Here is a 17,321-nt window from a genome sequence, read left to right on the forward strand (position 1 = left end):
GGGGGGAGGCGCGGGGCCGCGCCGGGCGGGGAGTGCGTCTGACCCGGTTTGTTTTTGGCTCTGCAGGTCGGAGGAAAGTTTTCGCGGTCGGCGGCTGCCTGAGAGGCAGAGCTACCGAGCGGGCCCGGCCGCCAGGCCCTCTCACACCGCCGGGCCCGAAGGAGCCGCGCTCGGCGGGCGGAGAAGGCTCGGGGCGGCCCCCCATGAGCGGCCACCTGCGGAGGGGCTGAGCGGAGCCGCGCGGCCGCCCCCTCCTCCGGAGCGCCGCTCCCCGCGCCGGGGGCTTCTGAGGGACTTCCTGGAGCTGCCCCCCCCTCGCCGGCAGCGACCCGGAGCCGCAGCGAGCTGTCAGCGCGCCTGGGGCCCAGCGAGCTGCCCGCCGGCCTGGCCCTGAGAGGGGAGCCGCGAACCCTCTCCATGCCTCGTCGAGCTCCTCGGCCGAGCGGCTGCGCGGGGCTGTAGAGCGCTTCGGCTTTATCTGGGGTCGGGGAGGAAAGCGGTGTTGCTCTGGTAGCCCGGCCCGAGGAGCGCCCGTCCGCTTTAATGCGCGAAGATGACGAGATGCGGACTGCCCTGTGACACGACCCGGTCCCCGCTGCGGAGTGCGGGCTCTGCGGCCGCCTTTCTGCTCCGTGCGCTCTGAGGGAGGACGCCGGTCCTTTTCCCCCTTCCCTAAACCTCTCTTTGCTTCCATGGTGCGGTGGTCAGTGTTGTTTACGGAAGGGGGAAAAAAAACGAGGCAGTCGAGGTCCCAAACAAAAGTATTTGTATGACTCATCTGCCTGGATTTAAGACGTTCTCTCCTCTCAAGGAGCCTTTCTTTCTCTCTGAAGAAATCAGATGCTCGTTCCTGTTCTTCCAGAGGAGGATGGATTGAAAGTGGTACGTTTTAGACCTTTTCTGGGCCACTGCTGATGTTGTGAAGAGACATAATGGGGCTTTTTCCCTGGATTATTTCCAGAATTAGTTTACACACTGAAACAATGAGTTGTTAGGCCTCTCGTATACAATAATGTTTGTCGTGCTTTAATGTAAACTTGCTGTGGAGGTTTGGCTTAAAAATTGTGGAGGACGGTCTGCATCTGCATCAGAAGAGGTTGTCTTCGTCTCTGGTTGGTGTGGCAACCCCAATCTGTCCTCGATGCCTTCAGCCTTGGCCATCTTCACCTGCCGCCCCAACTCCCATCCGTTTCAGGAGCGTCATGTCTACCTGGATGAGCCCGTCAAGATCGGCCGCTCCGTGGCTCGCTGCCGGCCAGCTCAGAATAATGCGACTTTTGACTGTAAGGTGCTGTCCAGGAACCATGCACTTGTCTGGTTTGATCACAAGACAGGCAAGGTAAGGTGTTCTGCTTGCTTTATTTAAAAATAGCGAACTTGTTGTTTATTTTAACGAGTCCCCAGGTGTTGCAGATCACTTTCATTTCACCATAATAAATGTGGCTGTGTGGAAGGATTGTGTTATAGTTAGTGATTAATCTTCTGGTAAGTTGATCATTTCTTACCAAGCAGAAACTTTGCCTGTTCTTAAAAGTACTTAAAGCTAACAGTGCTGAAAAATTTGCATGCTGGAGTAAGTGATTTTTGAGGTGAGTAAGAATTACAAATCTGAAAGCACAGTCTTGTGTGAATGATATGGTGTGATATTTATATATTTTTTTCAAATACTGAGAAACGATTATCTGAGCGTGTAAATAAATCCCATTGTGAGGAGCTGTCAGACAGCAGATTTAAAAGCACGCTGGGTTTGCGTGGCATTCTTCCTACATTTTTGAAATCATTTATAGTGTGTTTTGTTTGGATCCGGTAGATAATGGGGAGGTAGCAGATGGCATACAAGGTATTTTCTCATTGCTAGTGAAAATGGTATTAAAGTACATCCAGTGTTGTATTAACCTGGCACTGTTTGCCTCAAAAAGGCAGTAGCTGTGGTGTTATGTGAAATGCACAGGCTCTGTAGTGCATGTTTTGTCCACTAGGGTTTGAACTGGGACAAGTAAAGCCATTTTGCTTAATGACTGTAAAGTTAATTTTAAATTTCAACAAGAAGAGATCGAAGTGCAGATTTCAGTTGCTCAGCACTGTTATTTTCTTCCAAATGTGTTGATGTTACATCCTAGAACTCCACAAATTAGCTCCTTTGTTTAGCTTCCTTGCATGCCCTTCTGTGAAATGTGGTGAGCGTAGCTCTTGATTTTAGGAATAATGAAGTCGGTAATTAATGCTGTGTTTTTTAGTAGTGTGACACAGCATGAAGAGCAGTAGAACAAAGTTCTTAAACCTTCCATTGTTAGCTATCCCCTGTTATGCAACACCTGGGCATGATGGGACAAGACAAGTGTTTAATTTCTTGAGGCTGGGTTATGGCATGGCTTTCAAGTTACTTACATGTAATTGTGTGAACTGCTATCTGTGATTCATTAAAAATATTGTTTTGGCTCTATAGTGTTTATGATGTACATTCTTGGATGCTCTTAAGAACTTAAGTGCATGAAATATGGCTATTTTTAGTTTAAGCTTAGTTTTTAACCGTTTTTTCACTCAAAGTAAAAGGTTTTACTTTATTGTACCGATTTTAAGTTTAAAAGCATTGTTACATGCAGCTTTTTATCAACATTTTCATGATTTATAAGCTTTTTAAGACTCTCATGTGCCCTGTGATGGCTATAAATACTGTAGGCGTGTTAAAAGTGGTTTAATTTGAGAAAACATTGAGTGTTGGGCAAATCTGCTAACTCATAGAAGAGCTTGAAAGAGACCCAGTTGTTGTTTAGTACTGTTCTTAAATTCTTAGTTAGCTTTGGCTCCTGTAACACATGTCAAAAAATGATATGCTTATTCCTTTTATCTTTAGCTGATCTAAAATAGCAACTTGGTAGTAGTAAATAAGATGGTAACATGTGATAGCTCTTGAAATACCATCATGTGAGAAGTTGATGGGGGAATCTTGATGAAAATTGCGCGAATGAGTATCTGGATCAGTAGCCATAGTGATAACTAAATAAAGAGTGGGGTTTCAGATGATGCACAGGAATGTATTACTGCACATTTTACATGTTAGAGCGTTGCAGAAGGCAGAAAGAATTGATAAAGCAGAACATAGAGTTTTGGATTCTGTCTGGTTCATGGCAACTGTGGTAAATTTTGGGAAGAAAGAGTTGGGGGAGAGGGGGAAATGCAATGAAAGAGAATATGAAGTGCTGGTGGAAAAAGGTGGGTGATGGTAAATACAGTCTTAATCTTGAATCACAAAAGCTGCTTAAAATGTTGTGGTGTTTTAAATGAATAACAAAAACCTAAATTATGCCAGAATATTTGCATGCGGGAATGTTTATTACCGTTGTTTACAGAACTTCTCATCCGTGTACCTCATGTAGGAATGTATCATTATCCTATCAATGATGCATACTTAGGTCTGCATAAGTTGTTTTTGCCTCAGTGAACGTTTCTTAGAAGCTTATCAATAAGACTCTTACCAATTCTGCTTTTTTTGAGAGAGAAGAACTTGAAATGTTAACTTAATAACAGAGAGAAATCCTTGAGAAATGTAAAAATAGTTCATGAATCATCTGGGGCCAGGCGCTGGTAAGCTGTGTGCTTCGATGGCAATGGCAGATTCCTGCGCTCCCAGTCTGCGCTCTCTGCTGCCTCTCCAGCCGCCTCTCTGCTGTACTGCTGGCTTTTTCCTTGAGGGTTTGGAGTTGTTTGTTTTGTTTTAGTGAATCATGTGAACGGTCCTGTGTTTGCTACATAGTCTGTAAATAATTGTATCAGCATAATCTGTAGGGAAGGGTGGAAAGTGGGGAGAGGGAGCGTCAGTAAGTGTTGGCAACTCAACTGGTTAGTAAACAAAGTTTTTTGAGGCAGAGACAACCTTAAGGTGAAGTGAATTACATAAATACATTAATATATTAGTTTGGGTTGAGACATGCCAATGTTTACTTAGTATAAGGGCAGTTCATACGTGCAAAAAGCTGCCTTGTAGTAAGGAGATAATGCCTGTGTCACACCAGCATTAGTAATGATAAAAGTGGGATGAGTCTTCAAGACCACAAGAAAACAGCAGCAATTAAAAGTAGGTATTTAAAGTTGCATTTGTTTTTTTGGAATGTTTTCATGTAAACCTGAAAGTACATAAATGTGGAAGGAGTGGAGGGGGAAACCTGTACTCAGCTTTTTGATTGCTTTTATGCTTAGTAGTACACTTAGAGAAAAACAGTGTAATGTCTCTTCTTGCTTGTGTTTATAGAAGCAGTGCCATGTGTGCTTTCAATTGTAGGTTTTTCATACAGCGGTAAAATTAGAATCTTAGGCTTAGACTTGATTATTATTTTTATTTTTTTACCTTTTGGATGGGGGGGAGAACAGTTACAAGTTTATCTATGTAAGAGAGGCCTGTAACAGCAGTCACCAGGTGTGTAGGAAGTGGATGTTGGCTGAGCAAGCAGTGTTCTGAGAAGCGTGAATCAGAGCAAATGAAAGCATGCTATGCTTCCTCAGCTTCTGTCGCTGCAAAGGGGCAGGAACTCTAAGTGCTTAATTGGAATAGTCTTAAACCTGATTTTCTTGTGTGTGTGTGTGTGTGTTATATGTATTTAGTTAGCAAGTTGAGAATGTTTGATAGTTTGCATGAGACTTCTGCCAGGCTGGAATGCTTGATAGAAAGGTTTTTGGTAGAAAAAAGTGCATTTCCAGTGTATTCAAACTTTCAAAAAAAAAAAAATTGATTAATTAGGCTGGTTAATGGGAGTGGCTTTCATAGCAGAGAATTCAACTGTATGAGAAACAAAGGATTGTTTTATACCAAAAGGACTATGAATTATTGGTCATCTTTAACTGAAGACAATTGCGTAGGCACAAGTTTTCCTGGTAGAATAGCAGCTAATACTGCTGTTTTCATTTAATTTGGTGTGGGTAGTAATTGAGTTAAACAGGCTCATGTTATCTTGGTTACAGAAATGCTAATTAGTAGATTAAAAGCCAAATAGTCAATATAGTAGCAGATAAAATTTATTAAGGCTGTACTAAATGGCTTCTAGCCTTAAATTATGTGGAATAAAAGTGTGAAAGAGTGTTCCCTGCAGGGAGCACCATCTTCAAAGAAAGCAAAAAACCCCAACCCTAAAGGCACGGCCAGGGCAGTGCAGGCAGCTCAGCTGTGTGTTGGTGCTTGGGAAAATCTTACAACAAGTTTTGGAACACACCTCTGGGCACGTGAAGGAGAAGGTGAGTTGGTAACAGCCAGCATGGACTTTGCAGGGATAAATCATCTCTGGTGAGATGTCTTGTGTAGGTCCTGGTGTGCATGGCAGTGGGACACTGCTCAGCGGTGTGCCAGAGTAGCAAAGAAAGGTAAGGCTGTTGGTTGTAACCACTGGCTCTGCCCTTATTATCTCCCTTAGCATTTTGTTAGGTTGTGTTTAGGGTCCTACATCCAGTTTACATGACCAACACAGGAAATTCATTGGTAAATGAGTTGGCAGATTAGTTGTTTTTTTTTAATCTTGTTCAAGGGATATGAGTATATTGACTGTGTGAGAAAAGCAACAAATCATGAAAAGGAATCATGTTGTTCGCATAGTGTTATGTCTTATGTTGTGTGGAGGTCATGAATTTGGCAAGGTTCAAGAAGTGTGGGATAACTTGTCTGGAAGTGGTGTTTGTTCAGAAGCGTTTGGATAATTCTGTTTCATAAAACTTCGTCGGATATGGAACATGGTAGTTGGGGCTGTGGGGTTTTCATGACAGGTTGTTGCTGCTGTGTCCTGTAGATTCCTGTATGATACTTTGATACATCTGCTTGGTGCTGATCTATGTAAGAGATGCTTCATTTCTCATGTATCAGTAGCATTTCTTTAGATAGGTGCTGTCGGCTGTTTATTTTCCCTCTACTACCTCTTCATCTTTGTTACAATTGTGTCTTTGAGAGCTGAACAGTGCTGTCACTATTTTCAGCGGTGCTTTCTGCTCACAGACTGCAGTGTCTGTTGAGAGGCACTTCATCTTCCAGACGTTGTTTGTTCCGAGCGCCCTGCGAGACGGGGATCTTCCATAATGTTCCAAGGTTAAATATTACAGAGAGCAGTGAGATCAGCCAGTCCTCACAGATACGCATTAATATTTCTATGCAAGTGATTAGCACCCTAAATGATCTACCCAATTTTATGCCGGTATGATTATAAGACTGGTACGGGGTGAGGAGCTGTGTTTCAGTGCACTACACCAAAATGCTGGTAGCACAGCGCGGTGCGGAAGGGCTGCCGGCCATTTATCGCGGAGGTGAGCTGCTGCCGAAAGGATTTCCCTGCAGTGATACCATCTAGAGCCAGTGCTGCAGAGCTAATACTGTAATTCTTGGAGCTGATCCATTGCAGTCATGGTACATCTGTACTGTGCCAGGAACACCAACACATCGATTAGGTTTTAAAAACAAACAAAAATCCCTTTTGTATTTGAAATGAATTTTTACAAACCTCAAATGAATTGCGTTACTTAGCAGTGATAAAGGCTGGTTAATGTGTTTTCCTTAGGCTCCTAGAGGTGTGGTTTGGGCTCGCTCCTGGTCCCACGCTTACAAATGTAAGACTTTGCTTCCTAAACCACTTTGATTATATATCTTCTAAAGTTTTACTTTGAAAAACTTGCATGCATTGTTTGCAGCGATCCATTCATCTTTTGCAGGCAGACTTATTTTGCTCTGGAAAAATGCTTTTGGTTTGTCCTTGCCTTTTAATTTTTTTTAACTGAGCTTGAAAAGCCTAGGTTGCTTCATTGTCTGATGAAAGTAATTGAAATCAACTCTAAGTAGCACACTGACATAGCTGAACTCTGCTGTTTCACATGGCTACTAAATTACGTGGTTGTCCGTGGGTTTGTTTGTTTAGTAGTCAGATCAATAATTACTTTCTGTTGATATTTCTAATGTGCTGAGTTTGGACTCGGCATAACTGAAGTTCACTGTGTCAAATCGTTGGTGTTATCAACTTGTCTGTCTTCTCAGAGGTATTTGTTCTTGTAGCAGAACTGATGGAGGAAGGCTGGCTGAAATTAAGGTTTCTATCAAGCATAAACAAGCTTTTTTTGTCTGGTTTGCAAGTGGGAGCCTCAGGTAGAAAGGTAGAGAGGACTGTAACTTCATAAACCCCTGCAAGAGCATATGTCTGCTGGTCAGAGACCAGTGAAATGCCTGTGGTGGAGCCGGACACTCAATCAGATATAATTTTTGTGTTCTGTTGCACCAGGCGCACACACTGGATTAAACAGTGTTTTCAATTTCTGTTTATTTCACTCTTGAAGAAACTGAACTTCCAGCAGCCTTATGGTAGAAAAAGTCCAAAATGCTGAATTAACACTGGTTGAGTGGAAAAGCACAGTGAACACTAGCGGTAGTACAACATCTGCAAAATGTGAAAATTAACTATCCTTGGCAAATCCCAGTGCTTCTTATAGTTAAGGGCATGTAGAATTTACAGTATCTTTGCCAAGCCAAGTTGTGCGCTGGTTAATAGTTCAGTTCCGTGTGTTCTCATTGTTATTATTGTAATGTCTCTTCCACAAGAAAGAAAATGAATGTGAGAGCTGCAGATCTAAAGGTTGTGGATGTATGTGGTGTATTGACTGGTAACCTTTTTAGAGGAAGGAATAGAAATGCTCGTGTTCCAAATCAGAGAGGAAGACCATTATTAAAGGCCAAATAAATATTTGTACAGCATCTTTGAAAGACGTTGGGTGCTGGCTGCTATTTGCATATGCCATTGGTCTTGCCTGGAATGGCATTTAATCTTCTCATCTGATGCTTTTGCAGAATTGGTCCTTTTCTGGATATTGAGCAAGATTAAGTTTACGTATAGATTTTCTAAAAATTTGATGTATTCTCAATGATGAAATATTATTAATACACTATAAAAAGTTTTTGTCTGTTGCCCCTCTGCAGAAAGGCAGATTTTGATGACTTGTTTTCTATTATTGAATTGCTTTTCTTGACTTGTCGTACCTAACAGTATGGGTAGAAGCCACATCTCCTGGCTGTGCAGAGCTGGGATTTGTGCTTCTGTTTCTGGTGACTTTGCCCATAATTTCTGGCACAATTAATTGACCACTCCCTCCTGATTGGGCTGCTGGCTATAATAGGTGAATGGACTTAAGGGCTGTAGCATTGTGTATCATTTCTGGCAGTGCTATTACTTCCAATTTTATTCTAGCATTTCTACATTTAGGTTTACCTTTTCCAACTGCTAGAAAAATGTGGTCTTTCAGGAGGATTAATGAATTATTTGTACTTTTTCCTACTCCAAATTTTGTTTGGGAAAGGAAAATCTAAGTTTTTTTTATATTTGTATGTGAAAGAATCCATTCAGCAGACAAGCTGTTCTTTCTTGCCTTTGATCTTGATAGGTAGTTGTGGCCCCTTGTTATTTCCTTGCTATCATTACAGGGACTCCATTTGCTAAATGACAGAGGGTTTTTAAGGCTACATGGAGTCAGTATAATCACATATTATCAAGGGGCAAACTATGAGTTTGTTGAAATGTTTTTTGTTTCTATGGATTCCAGAGCTGTAAGTCATTACGCATAGTTAGGGTGGTATCTGCTTTGAAGGAAGTTACAGTGCTGTGAATGAGGACCACTGAATTGTGTGACAAGGACATAGTATCGCAGGATAAGTGATGCTGGAAGTCACCTAGCCCAGTCCTGAGCTCCAAGGTAGGACTAAGTAGACTGCCTGTGGACATGGGGTAGAATTTCAGGTATAGAATTTAATCTGTAGCTGCATCAAACCAAATAATTTCTGAGGACAGAATCAGGAGTACTTGCTGGGTAGGCTGTTACTCTGTGTTGCTGTCGTCTTAATTCATGTATGTTTTGAGGATCTACAACTTGCAGTGTGTCTGTAAAATTCCCAACAAAATATGTCAGGTAGAGATTCTCTTGTCAGAAAAGAAGTTCTAGATAAATATAATATAGTAATGTTCCTGGTTCCATAGGGGTGGGAATAATACAGTACTTTCACTTACAGCTCTCAACCACGACTTCCTTTTTAAAGGCTCAAAGAGGAAATTGGTATCTTTAAACCTTCCTCTTTGAGAACTTTTCCTCGACTGCATATTCCAGAGTTTCTGGAAGAGGCAGGAATAGAAATCATCATAGAGAATATCTGGTTTTGGAATCTGTGTAATGTAGCTTTACCTTGTGTCAGCTAAGCTGTGCTGTTCAAACAGGACTTTTGGTAGGACTATCAGTACTGTTTGTAACCTTACGCCAATAATTTGGTCAGTGCACAGAGACTTCCCTATGGAATTTAAGGAGGAACTCATAGACTGCTGTTATGTTAGCATGGAAACACATGGATATTCTAAGTCTCTTTGACTGCTCTATACCATTGGCTTCATCCTTATTTTTAGTTAAGTTTGTAAGTCTGACTATTAATTAGAAAATGAAAGCTGTGTCTGCTGCATTTGGGTAGGTTTTTAACCAACACGTAGACAGAAGGGGAAATGCTTTTGGTGTGTTTTGCGTTGTACTGACTTATAATGACAACTTTTAAAACCTGTATTCTATTTTGGTACCTGTGTACTGAACATCTACTGAAGCCAGTATAGGTTATACAACACATCTTATTGCACAATACTGCTTTTAATATAGATCAGCCTTTTAGCTGTGGGTTCATTTAGTCTGACCCTACGTTCCTGAAATGGGTTTGAAAGGCATTCGTTTGGTTAAAACAAAAAAGAAATTTAAAGAAAGATCCCAAACACCCCCCTGCAACCAACCAACCAAAACATAACCTGTCCTAATGCAGCTGTCCTGGTTTCTTTGAGCTGCTCTGTGTGATGAGATTGCATTCCTGCGTGTTCTTCTGGTCATCCTTGTGCTGGGATTTTCCCTGCTTCATAGCACAGAGTAAATGTGCCTGAACTCGAACAGTCCTGTATGCAGATGTACCGATAGGTGGGGTTATTTGGTCTCCCCTGGTTCATCAAATGAAAATGCATTTGATTTTTATTTTCCCTTTCTTGCAAAGCTTTATTTTGAGTCTTCCCAGGGTAGGTGTTGGATGACTTTTAGATGGTGATGTAAGTTTTATGATGTAATCTTAAAGAACCTTGATGACTAGTCTTTCTTGTGAGATCTGTAACTTGTACTCTTTGATGTATTTTGTAGTTTAAACTTGCTGTACACGTATTCCTTTATATTGCAGTTTGTTTCCAAAAGATTTACGGAAATAATTGCTTCTTAGTATCCTCTAAAAACCTATAATGAGGATGTAGTTTTGAGTCTAATGTTAGGGGAGCTGTAATCTCATTACATTGTTTCAGTGATCTGTCTGCTGGTGTCATGCCTCAACCTAAATTAAGTCTAAAAAGTATGTTACATAATGCTGCTTTAAATATTGCTTTAGACAGTTCTTATATAGGTGAGAAAAGCTGAGTGGAAACTATATTGTCTCCTACACGGTGCAAACATTTGCAGTCAACAAAGATTTGAGAAATAGGAAGTGCTTGTGGATAAAAGGGTTTTATTCCATCGTTGGGTTCGTGCTGAGGTTTCCCAAATACTCTTTTTCATGAGGTGGTTGTGGTTGAAGATCAAGCCCTAGCTGTGCTAGATGAAAGTGCTGCGTAACTGTTGACAGTGCTCAACATTTCTGTGATATTTTAGTGATCTCAAACTGAAGTTCATTATCTGCATCCAAGAGGAAGCTCTTGCTTTTTGTAATTCTTGTTGACATGTCTCACTTCCGTGGAAGAAAAGAGCATCAGTAATAAATGAGCACAGAATGAGATGAGCTGTAGATGCACTGCATTCACTCGCACAGCTGCCTGGAGTGCCGGTCCTTTAGTTGTGTCAGTGGGCAGGTCTGAGGGCTTGTTTAATTACTCTGGCAAGTTCCTTTGTTTAATGCATATGCTACGTGGACTCCAGCTGGTGGAGAGACCCAGTTCTCCTGACAGAGCAATTTTTGAGCAATTGAAAGTGTCAGCTGCACTGGAGTTTTACTTCTTTAATGCAGTGTTTGAAGTATGAGCTCTGTTTGTGGGCAACAAAGGGAGGAGAAAGTTTATCTGCTTTGAAGGAGAAGCATTCAGAAGGAGCTCTGACCTTGCTCGAGGAAGAGCTCCAGTGGGAGGGATGCCTTGTATATTTATTCTATATAACCAGAAACATGAAGTCAGAGTGCAGCTTCTTTAAAGTGCAAAGTGCTCAGATACCTGCCTACCCTTGAGGCACAGTAAGGACATTATCATCTAAATTACAATAATTGACATTGTGGCTTAATGTGCTAAGGGTGTATTGGGCCAAATTTAGGAGTTTTGAAAATACTGTCATTTAAGTACTTTAGTTGATTGCTATTCTTAAGTATAATGACTTCAAGGCCTGAAAGATAGACATGAAGGATTGCTTTTTCCTAAGTAAACTATTAAACATTTTTCAGATGTTCTGGTATTACCTCTGGGTAAAATGTAAACATGTCCTATAGCAGGAAGCTTGTATGTCTTGCCATTTATCTGCAGTGCTAATGAGAAATGAAATAATGCAGGCTGTGGTAGAGCATGGTTCTTTGTTACCTTCTGCAAAGCTCAGCGTTGCCATTCAGAGAGGAATCGTGCTTCTTAGTTTCCAGTTCTGTTGTCTTAAGGGATTTTGGTACAGATCAAGAAGTACTTTCTTCAGTATGTATTTTCTAGCTCTTTCACAAAGCAGCTAAAACTAACAATGTGAAATAAAACCTAGTAACTATATCATCCAGTGAAAATACCTTTCAGAAAATCCAAGGTTACTGAACCTGCACGTTTTGTTGGTAACTCTCATTTAGTGTGAGGTGTCCGTGGCAGCGTTAGGGAAGGTCTGGTAAAGTGACAGGGAGAATGGAGTGGAGTTGGCAGCAAAAAAGCACCACTGAATTACAGCATTGCAGCAGAGCGAGCCTTGTTGCATTTACCTGATCTTCTTATAGCTGTGAGTGCCTCAGTTTGTGAGTCGTCCTGGTGCTGTGTGGGGTGGTGGTGGTTTTTGTTGGTTCAGGTAGTAACCTCATTTTATTTGTAATACAAGATATAACCATTTAAACCAAATACAGTACCAAATGCAGTTTCAGTTTGTGGAGTCCCCTAAAGTTTCTCTTCAGTTCTTCTACTGAGAGGGGGAAAAAAAATCTGTAGAATACTGATACTTAATAAAGTGTGTAACAGAACTGAAGAAATGAGAACAAATCTGTGTTGGGAAAGCTTGTGAGCACACAGGATTTTCCTAAGCTACTTCTGAAGTGCTACGCGAGGCTTTCTACTTTACAGACTCCCCATCCGTCCTCCCATCCACACGCTGACACTTCGTCTGCTCTTAAGACAGCTGGACTATAGATTTCAGCTCCCTTGTCTGTGCTGTGCCTGTCTGTGTTAAATGTTTGGCCGTGTATTCTGCCCAGTGATGGGGGAGGAAAAAGGATTGCAGCTTTACATAAAGAGCTGCCTTATCTACTTGCTGTCTGATTTCAAGCAGTGCTTTCTCACTGGGTGCAGCACAGAGTCTACCTGTGTTTTCCTGAAAGTTGTGACCCTGACTGCTGCCTTCCTCAGTGGAGGAGGAAAGATAGATTCAGAAGAACTGTGGTGGTGTCCCATCTCGGCTGCAGTCTTGGTTCCTTCCATCTTTTGTCTGCATGGATTCAAGGTAAATGTTGCACGGCTGATGAAATCAAGGACAAGCACTGTGAGGGGCTGGAGAGAGAAAACTGGGGGAAAGGAGTGCGGTGAAAAGCTAGACACAACTTTGCTGATTCCATATCTCACACTCCTCCTTGAGCCTGCTAGCTGTATGGAAAGGTCTGGGAGCACTTAGGTACTGTGGGGAGCAGGAAGCACTTCTGTACAGTCAAGTATGAGAAGCATGGGAGTGAGCTTTGTACAGCACTTAGGGACAGATGAATTCTCAGTGTTAGGGATAAACAAATTGGTTAAGTGAATTAAACACCAGAGCAGTGAACGCACCGTAGGGTTTGATTCCATTGGAAATTTAGGGAAGATGTTGGGATAAGGAGAAGATGATTGAAGTTTCAAGTGGATGAAGCTATGAGAACGGGAATACTGAAACTTTAAAACAGTAGAAGTTGGATTACATGCTTCAGATTGCAGGTTGCTGGTAAAACAAAACACAACAGGAAACGTGTTATCACTTCTTCTTTTTAGAATTTACTTCTGGGTTAAGCTTAGTGCTTGAAGAGCAGACTTCTATGCTGTTGGAAAATAATCATCTTAAAAGTTACCGTTATCATTTAAGGTAACAAAGCTTTTCCTTGAAAATCTTCTATTTAATGTTTGAATGTTCCATTTTTAAGGATGTGTATTTCTCTCAGCTTATTTTCTGACGCTCTATCAAAATATTCTTAAGGTATCAAATAGAGCCATCACTGTGACAGTGCAGCAGTAGCATTTGTTGTGAGCCTTTTGTACAGCAGATTAGAATTTCCTTGATCAGACAGACTGCTCTGATGGTTGTGCATTTGCAGAGTGACTCTTAGCATAATGAAAGGATTGTATTGCTTTAGAATGAATTGTGTGTTTCGAAATAAGAGTTAGCATTTTAGTAAATTAATTTTTTGATTGAATCAAGGTAGGTTTTTTGTGTTTTTCTTTCAATTTTGTTTTATGTTTGGAGTGTGTGAGGGAATGAACTCTTCTGGTATGCATTGAATCTTCAGTTGGAATTACGGCTGCACAGAAATCTGAGGGAAGTGGAGCAGTTGAGGTGGTATGGAAATACGTGCTGATCCATTGACTCACCTGGGCACACCTCTTCCTGAGCTTGCAGGGCAAAGCACGGGTAAATTGCAGGAGTGAGTGAGCCTTTGGGAAGAGGGGAATGGAGGAGTAAAAGGTGATGGTGGTTCCTGGCAGAGTTCAGTGACTGTTGTTGTCCCACTTGGAAAGAAGTAAATATGTGACGTTCTGGCCCTAACCCAGTGCTATAATACTTTTATTGTAACTTACAGAATGTTACTGTTGAGTGAATTGCTTTATTTAGTGATTAAAATACTCCTTCTAGTTAGTGAAAACTAGAGGAAAAAACTTTCCCATTGGTTAGTGATTATATGAATGATTTATTAAATACAGAGACTTTAACATTATAAAACGTTTAGTATGTTTGCAAATTATTTTAAGCACAGCAATTAGACATGGATAGAAATGCCCTCTAGTTTGCTTCCAGAGTAGTATCCCTGTGAGTTGTCCTGGGATCCTCCTTTTGCTTTGTTACTCCGAACTATTACTGTGGCCGATCTGTTTACTGTTTCTGTTGTTTAAATTCTCAAGCTAAACCTTTCAAAAGGAAGTGAAGAAAATGTCTCTGTTCCTGATAAGCCTGTTAGGAAATGCTGAGGTTATAAAAGTGTTGAGAAACTGACGGAAGGTGACTGCTGCTGGCCGGTGTGCGTCAGGCTTTGAGCTGGTTGGCGTTCTCTGTGGTTGAGTGCCTGGGACTGGAAGCCTGGAGGCGTGGAGCTGCTCGAGCCTGCAGGCTGGGTGTGTGTGGGCACTCTGCGGGTAGATGAGCTGTTCAAGCTGTCCGGCTTTGAATTAAGTGAGAAAAGTGCAATTGAACAGTGTGAGGATTAACAGAATGTTTCTCTTGTACCTAGCTTTAAGAAAGAGAGCTTTAAGGAAGGCATGAGAAAAGCAAGGTATGAAATATACAAATGCTGTTTGAAAGAAAAGTCTTTTCTGCCCGTAAGAACCATTTCTTGTGATTATGTCTGCAAGTGCAGCACCCTTTGTTTTCATGATACCTCCTGCTGAAGCCTGTCCCTATAGCACAGGATGTCCTGTGCTGTGCTTCTGGTGGCTCACATGCTTTGGACACTCAGATCCGTGGTGGGAAGGACCCGTCTGCGCTCCGTTCATCCACATGCCCAGTTTTCCTTCCAAGAGAAACCAAAGTGTATCAGAGGGAGGGAGCTGGGGTGTGCTGCAGAGCAGCTCCTGGAGCAGATGGCTGGGAGAGGAGAGCGGACGTGTGTGCAGCACTGCGTGTCTGCAGCGTGGACCCAGGGAGAAGGAAGGAGCTTGTTAGGGTGCAGATACAGAGGAGAAAGCAGAGAACTGATTTCTGATGCTTCCCTGAAAACTTAGATGGGAGATACTGAGTGCTGTCAAGGAATGTGCTATCCAGCATAACCTAGAGACACATACGAGCTGGGCCCGTGTGCACGCTTCTTTCCAGGAACTGCTGCCGAGCCTCACTTAAGAGCATCTAAAATTAAGCTGCTGCTTCAGCCTCTGCAGCTACTGTCAGGTGGCAGCAGGGGAAGGAGGCAGCCTAAAATCCAGTAGGAAAAGGCCTCGCTGCTTCTTCAGGCTAAATACTGCCTGCTGAAGGGAGCGGTGTGGAAAGGTGCTTTGTGTGCAGGAATTGTACCCTTCATCTGTTGCTCCTGTCTTCCAGGTTATGTACCTTCACTGTAAAAGAATCTATGTATAAGCAAGCAGGAGAGCTGTTACTGATTACCCTATAAAATTGTTATTTCCTTCTTATTATAATATTAGCATCTCACTTGTTTTAAGGTTGGTAGGCCAGTCCTCAATTTGAGCATTTTTCCTGTTTTTTGAGTGTTAAGCACTTCAAAATCGGTTTAGCAAATTGTTCTAGCAAAAGAATCAATTAATATTTTTTTTAAAGTTGGTGTTGAAATAAAGCAAAGCTTAATAATGCAATGGAACATTGCCAGCTCGCATTATCTGTAGGGTTTGATACGCCTGGTGTTCGCATAGCACCCCAGCACTGGAGCAAGCTGCAGGAGAGAGCTGTTATTCAAAGAAACCAACAATGGGGAGGCATGTTTCTCTTGAATGCGTATGTAGCCATGTTGCTCTTAATGCTGTCAATTCCCAGAAACCCAAGCTGTTATCCATGGTTTACTTCAAAGGAAAACATCTAATCCTAATTCAAGTTTATTAAAACTTCATAGTAATACTAGACTGCTCTACTTAATTATAGGTAGCATAAAAGACTTGCTGATTTTTCTTTAATCAAAGTATAAATAATCTTGTCTTTAGCCATCTTAAATTTAAGCTTGGGTGACAAACCTCTTAGTATGTCAAAGCCTATTACTGAAGAGCAGGTGCATTTTTTCTGTGGGAAGGCTGTGTTTATACTGGGGACGCGGAATGAGTTTCATGAGAACTGAGTTTGAGGGTTTGTCTGTTTCTGTTCCCCAGAACAGATGAGCCAGTGTGAATGGGACTGAATGCACTGGATGTCTGTTCAGTGACATTATCATTTTTAATGACTGCAGAAACCAAGCTTGTTGAGTTTTCTTCCGTCTTCTAGTGGAACTGTAGGTTTTGGAATAATCCTTTAAATGTCACTGCTTTGGGTTACCAGTGCATATCCTTCTCCCAGCCGTTTTTCTTCTTGTTCTTTTAGTGAATGACTCGTTCTGGTTTGCTTTAGTTCCTGGACTTTCCCTTTTGTTCTTCTGAGAGTCTGGATGATGAATGGTAGCAAAACTTGAGACAGTAAATGTCAGGAACACGTCTCAAGAAATTGTGAAGGAAAAGCCTCCCTGTTCTCAGGGCAGCAATATTTCTGAGCTGCTGATTAGACATGGAAAAAATCCTCACGGCGGTTCCGGCTCTTTTGGAGCATATGGCTTTCTTCTGGCTAGATGTGCTGCCACCACTGATAGGAAGTTCACTTCCTGTGTTTAATCTGAAAAGGCTTTGACAACACTGATTTTTACACATGCTTACTTATTCTGGATAGAATTGCAGTAGCTTACGTACTTTCAGTAGCAGGAACATTGAAGCTGAGAAACCTATTTTTCAAGTCTGAGGAGTACTGTGAATGCAGTAGCTCATGTGCAGGGCTTTGGACTGTAAAGATGGAATTAACAGTATAGACAACCCACAGCGTATATTCTACAATTAATGCCCTTTTCATTATGAAAAATACTTTCAGAAAATAAACCAGAAGACTGCTTATCTTCTGATGAGTACTTTTGTCATAGAATTGGTTCACTTTACTAAAATTGAATCTGAGTGTATATAACTGCCCTCTAGTGATTGCAGCGCAGGTTTGGATAGCAAAACGATTATGGTGCTGGTAAGAGCAATATTACATTGTACTCTGACCACTGTATAGTATGACCTGCATGTAGTTGTCTCTGGTTTTCATACTAAGAAGGATCCATCATTTGAAAAATTACTTGAGGGCTATATGAAAATTAGAACATCTATTTCCCTTTGTGATTTATGATGGGGAGGAAGGGGACGTTTTTTTGACAGTCTTGAACAAGTGGTGCTTGGAAGAAGTTCTTGAAGATGTTTGCT

The 17,321-nt window shown here is 41.6% G+C and overlaps 1 protein-coding gene and 1 non-coding gene across 23 annotated transcripts in view; both read left to right on the forward strand.

Annotated features, from left to right (window-relative positions):
- The window catches only part of SLMAP (sarcolemma associated protein), a 77,289-nt gene that overhangs the window by 138 nt on the left and 59,830 nt on the right, over positions 1 to 17,321 (forward strand). For 20 of the 22 annotated variants that reach the window (XM_015293017.4, XM_015293021.4, XM_040646139.2 and 17 more), the window contains exon 2: positions 67 to 1,339. In XM_015293017.4, coding sequence (XP_015148503.2) covers positions 1,142 to 1,339 — 198 coding nt within the window. In that variant the 5' untranslated portion in view covers positions 67 to 1,141. Of the gene's footprint in view, positions 1 to 66; positions 1,340 to 17,321 lie in introns of those variants that run through there. The other 2 variants (XM_046899836.1, NM_205395.3) reach the window with 2 other exon arrangements.
- Positions 652 to 741, forward strand: MIR1787 (microRNA 1787). The gene has a single exon (NR_035288.1). It is a non-coding gene; the product is annotated as a microRNA 1787 (primary transcript).

Source organism: Gallus gallus, chromosome 12 (assembly GCF_016699485.2).
Source record: "Gallus gallus isolate bGalGal1 chromosome 12, bGalGal1.mat.broiler.GRCg7b, whole genome shotgun sequence".
Lineage (NCBI taxonomy): Eukaryota > Metazoa > Chordata > Aves > Galliformes > Phasianidae > Gallus > Gallus gallus.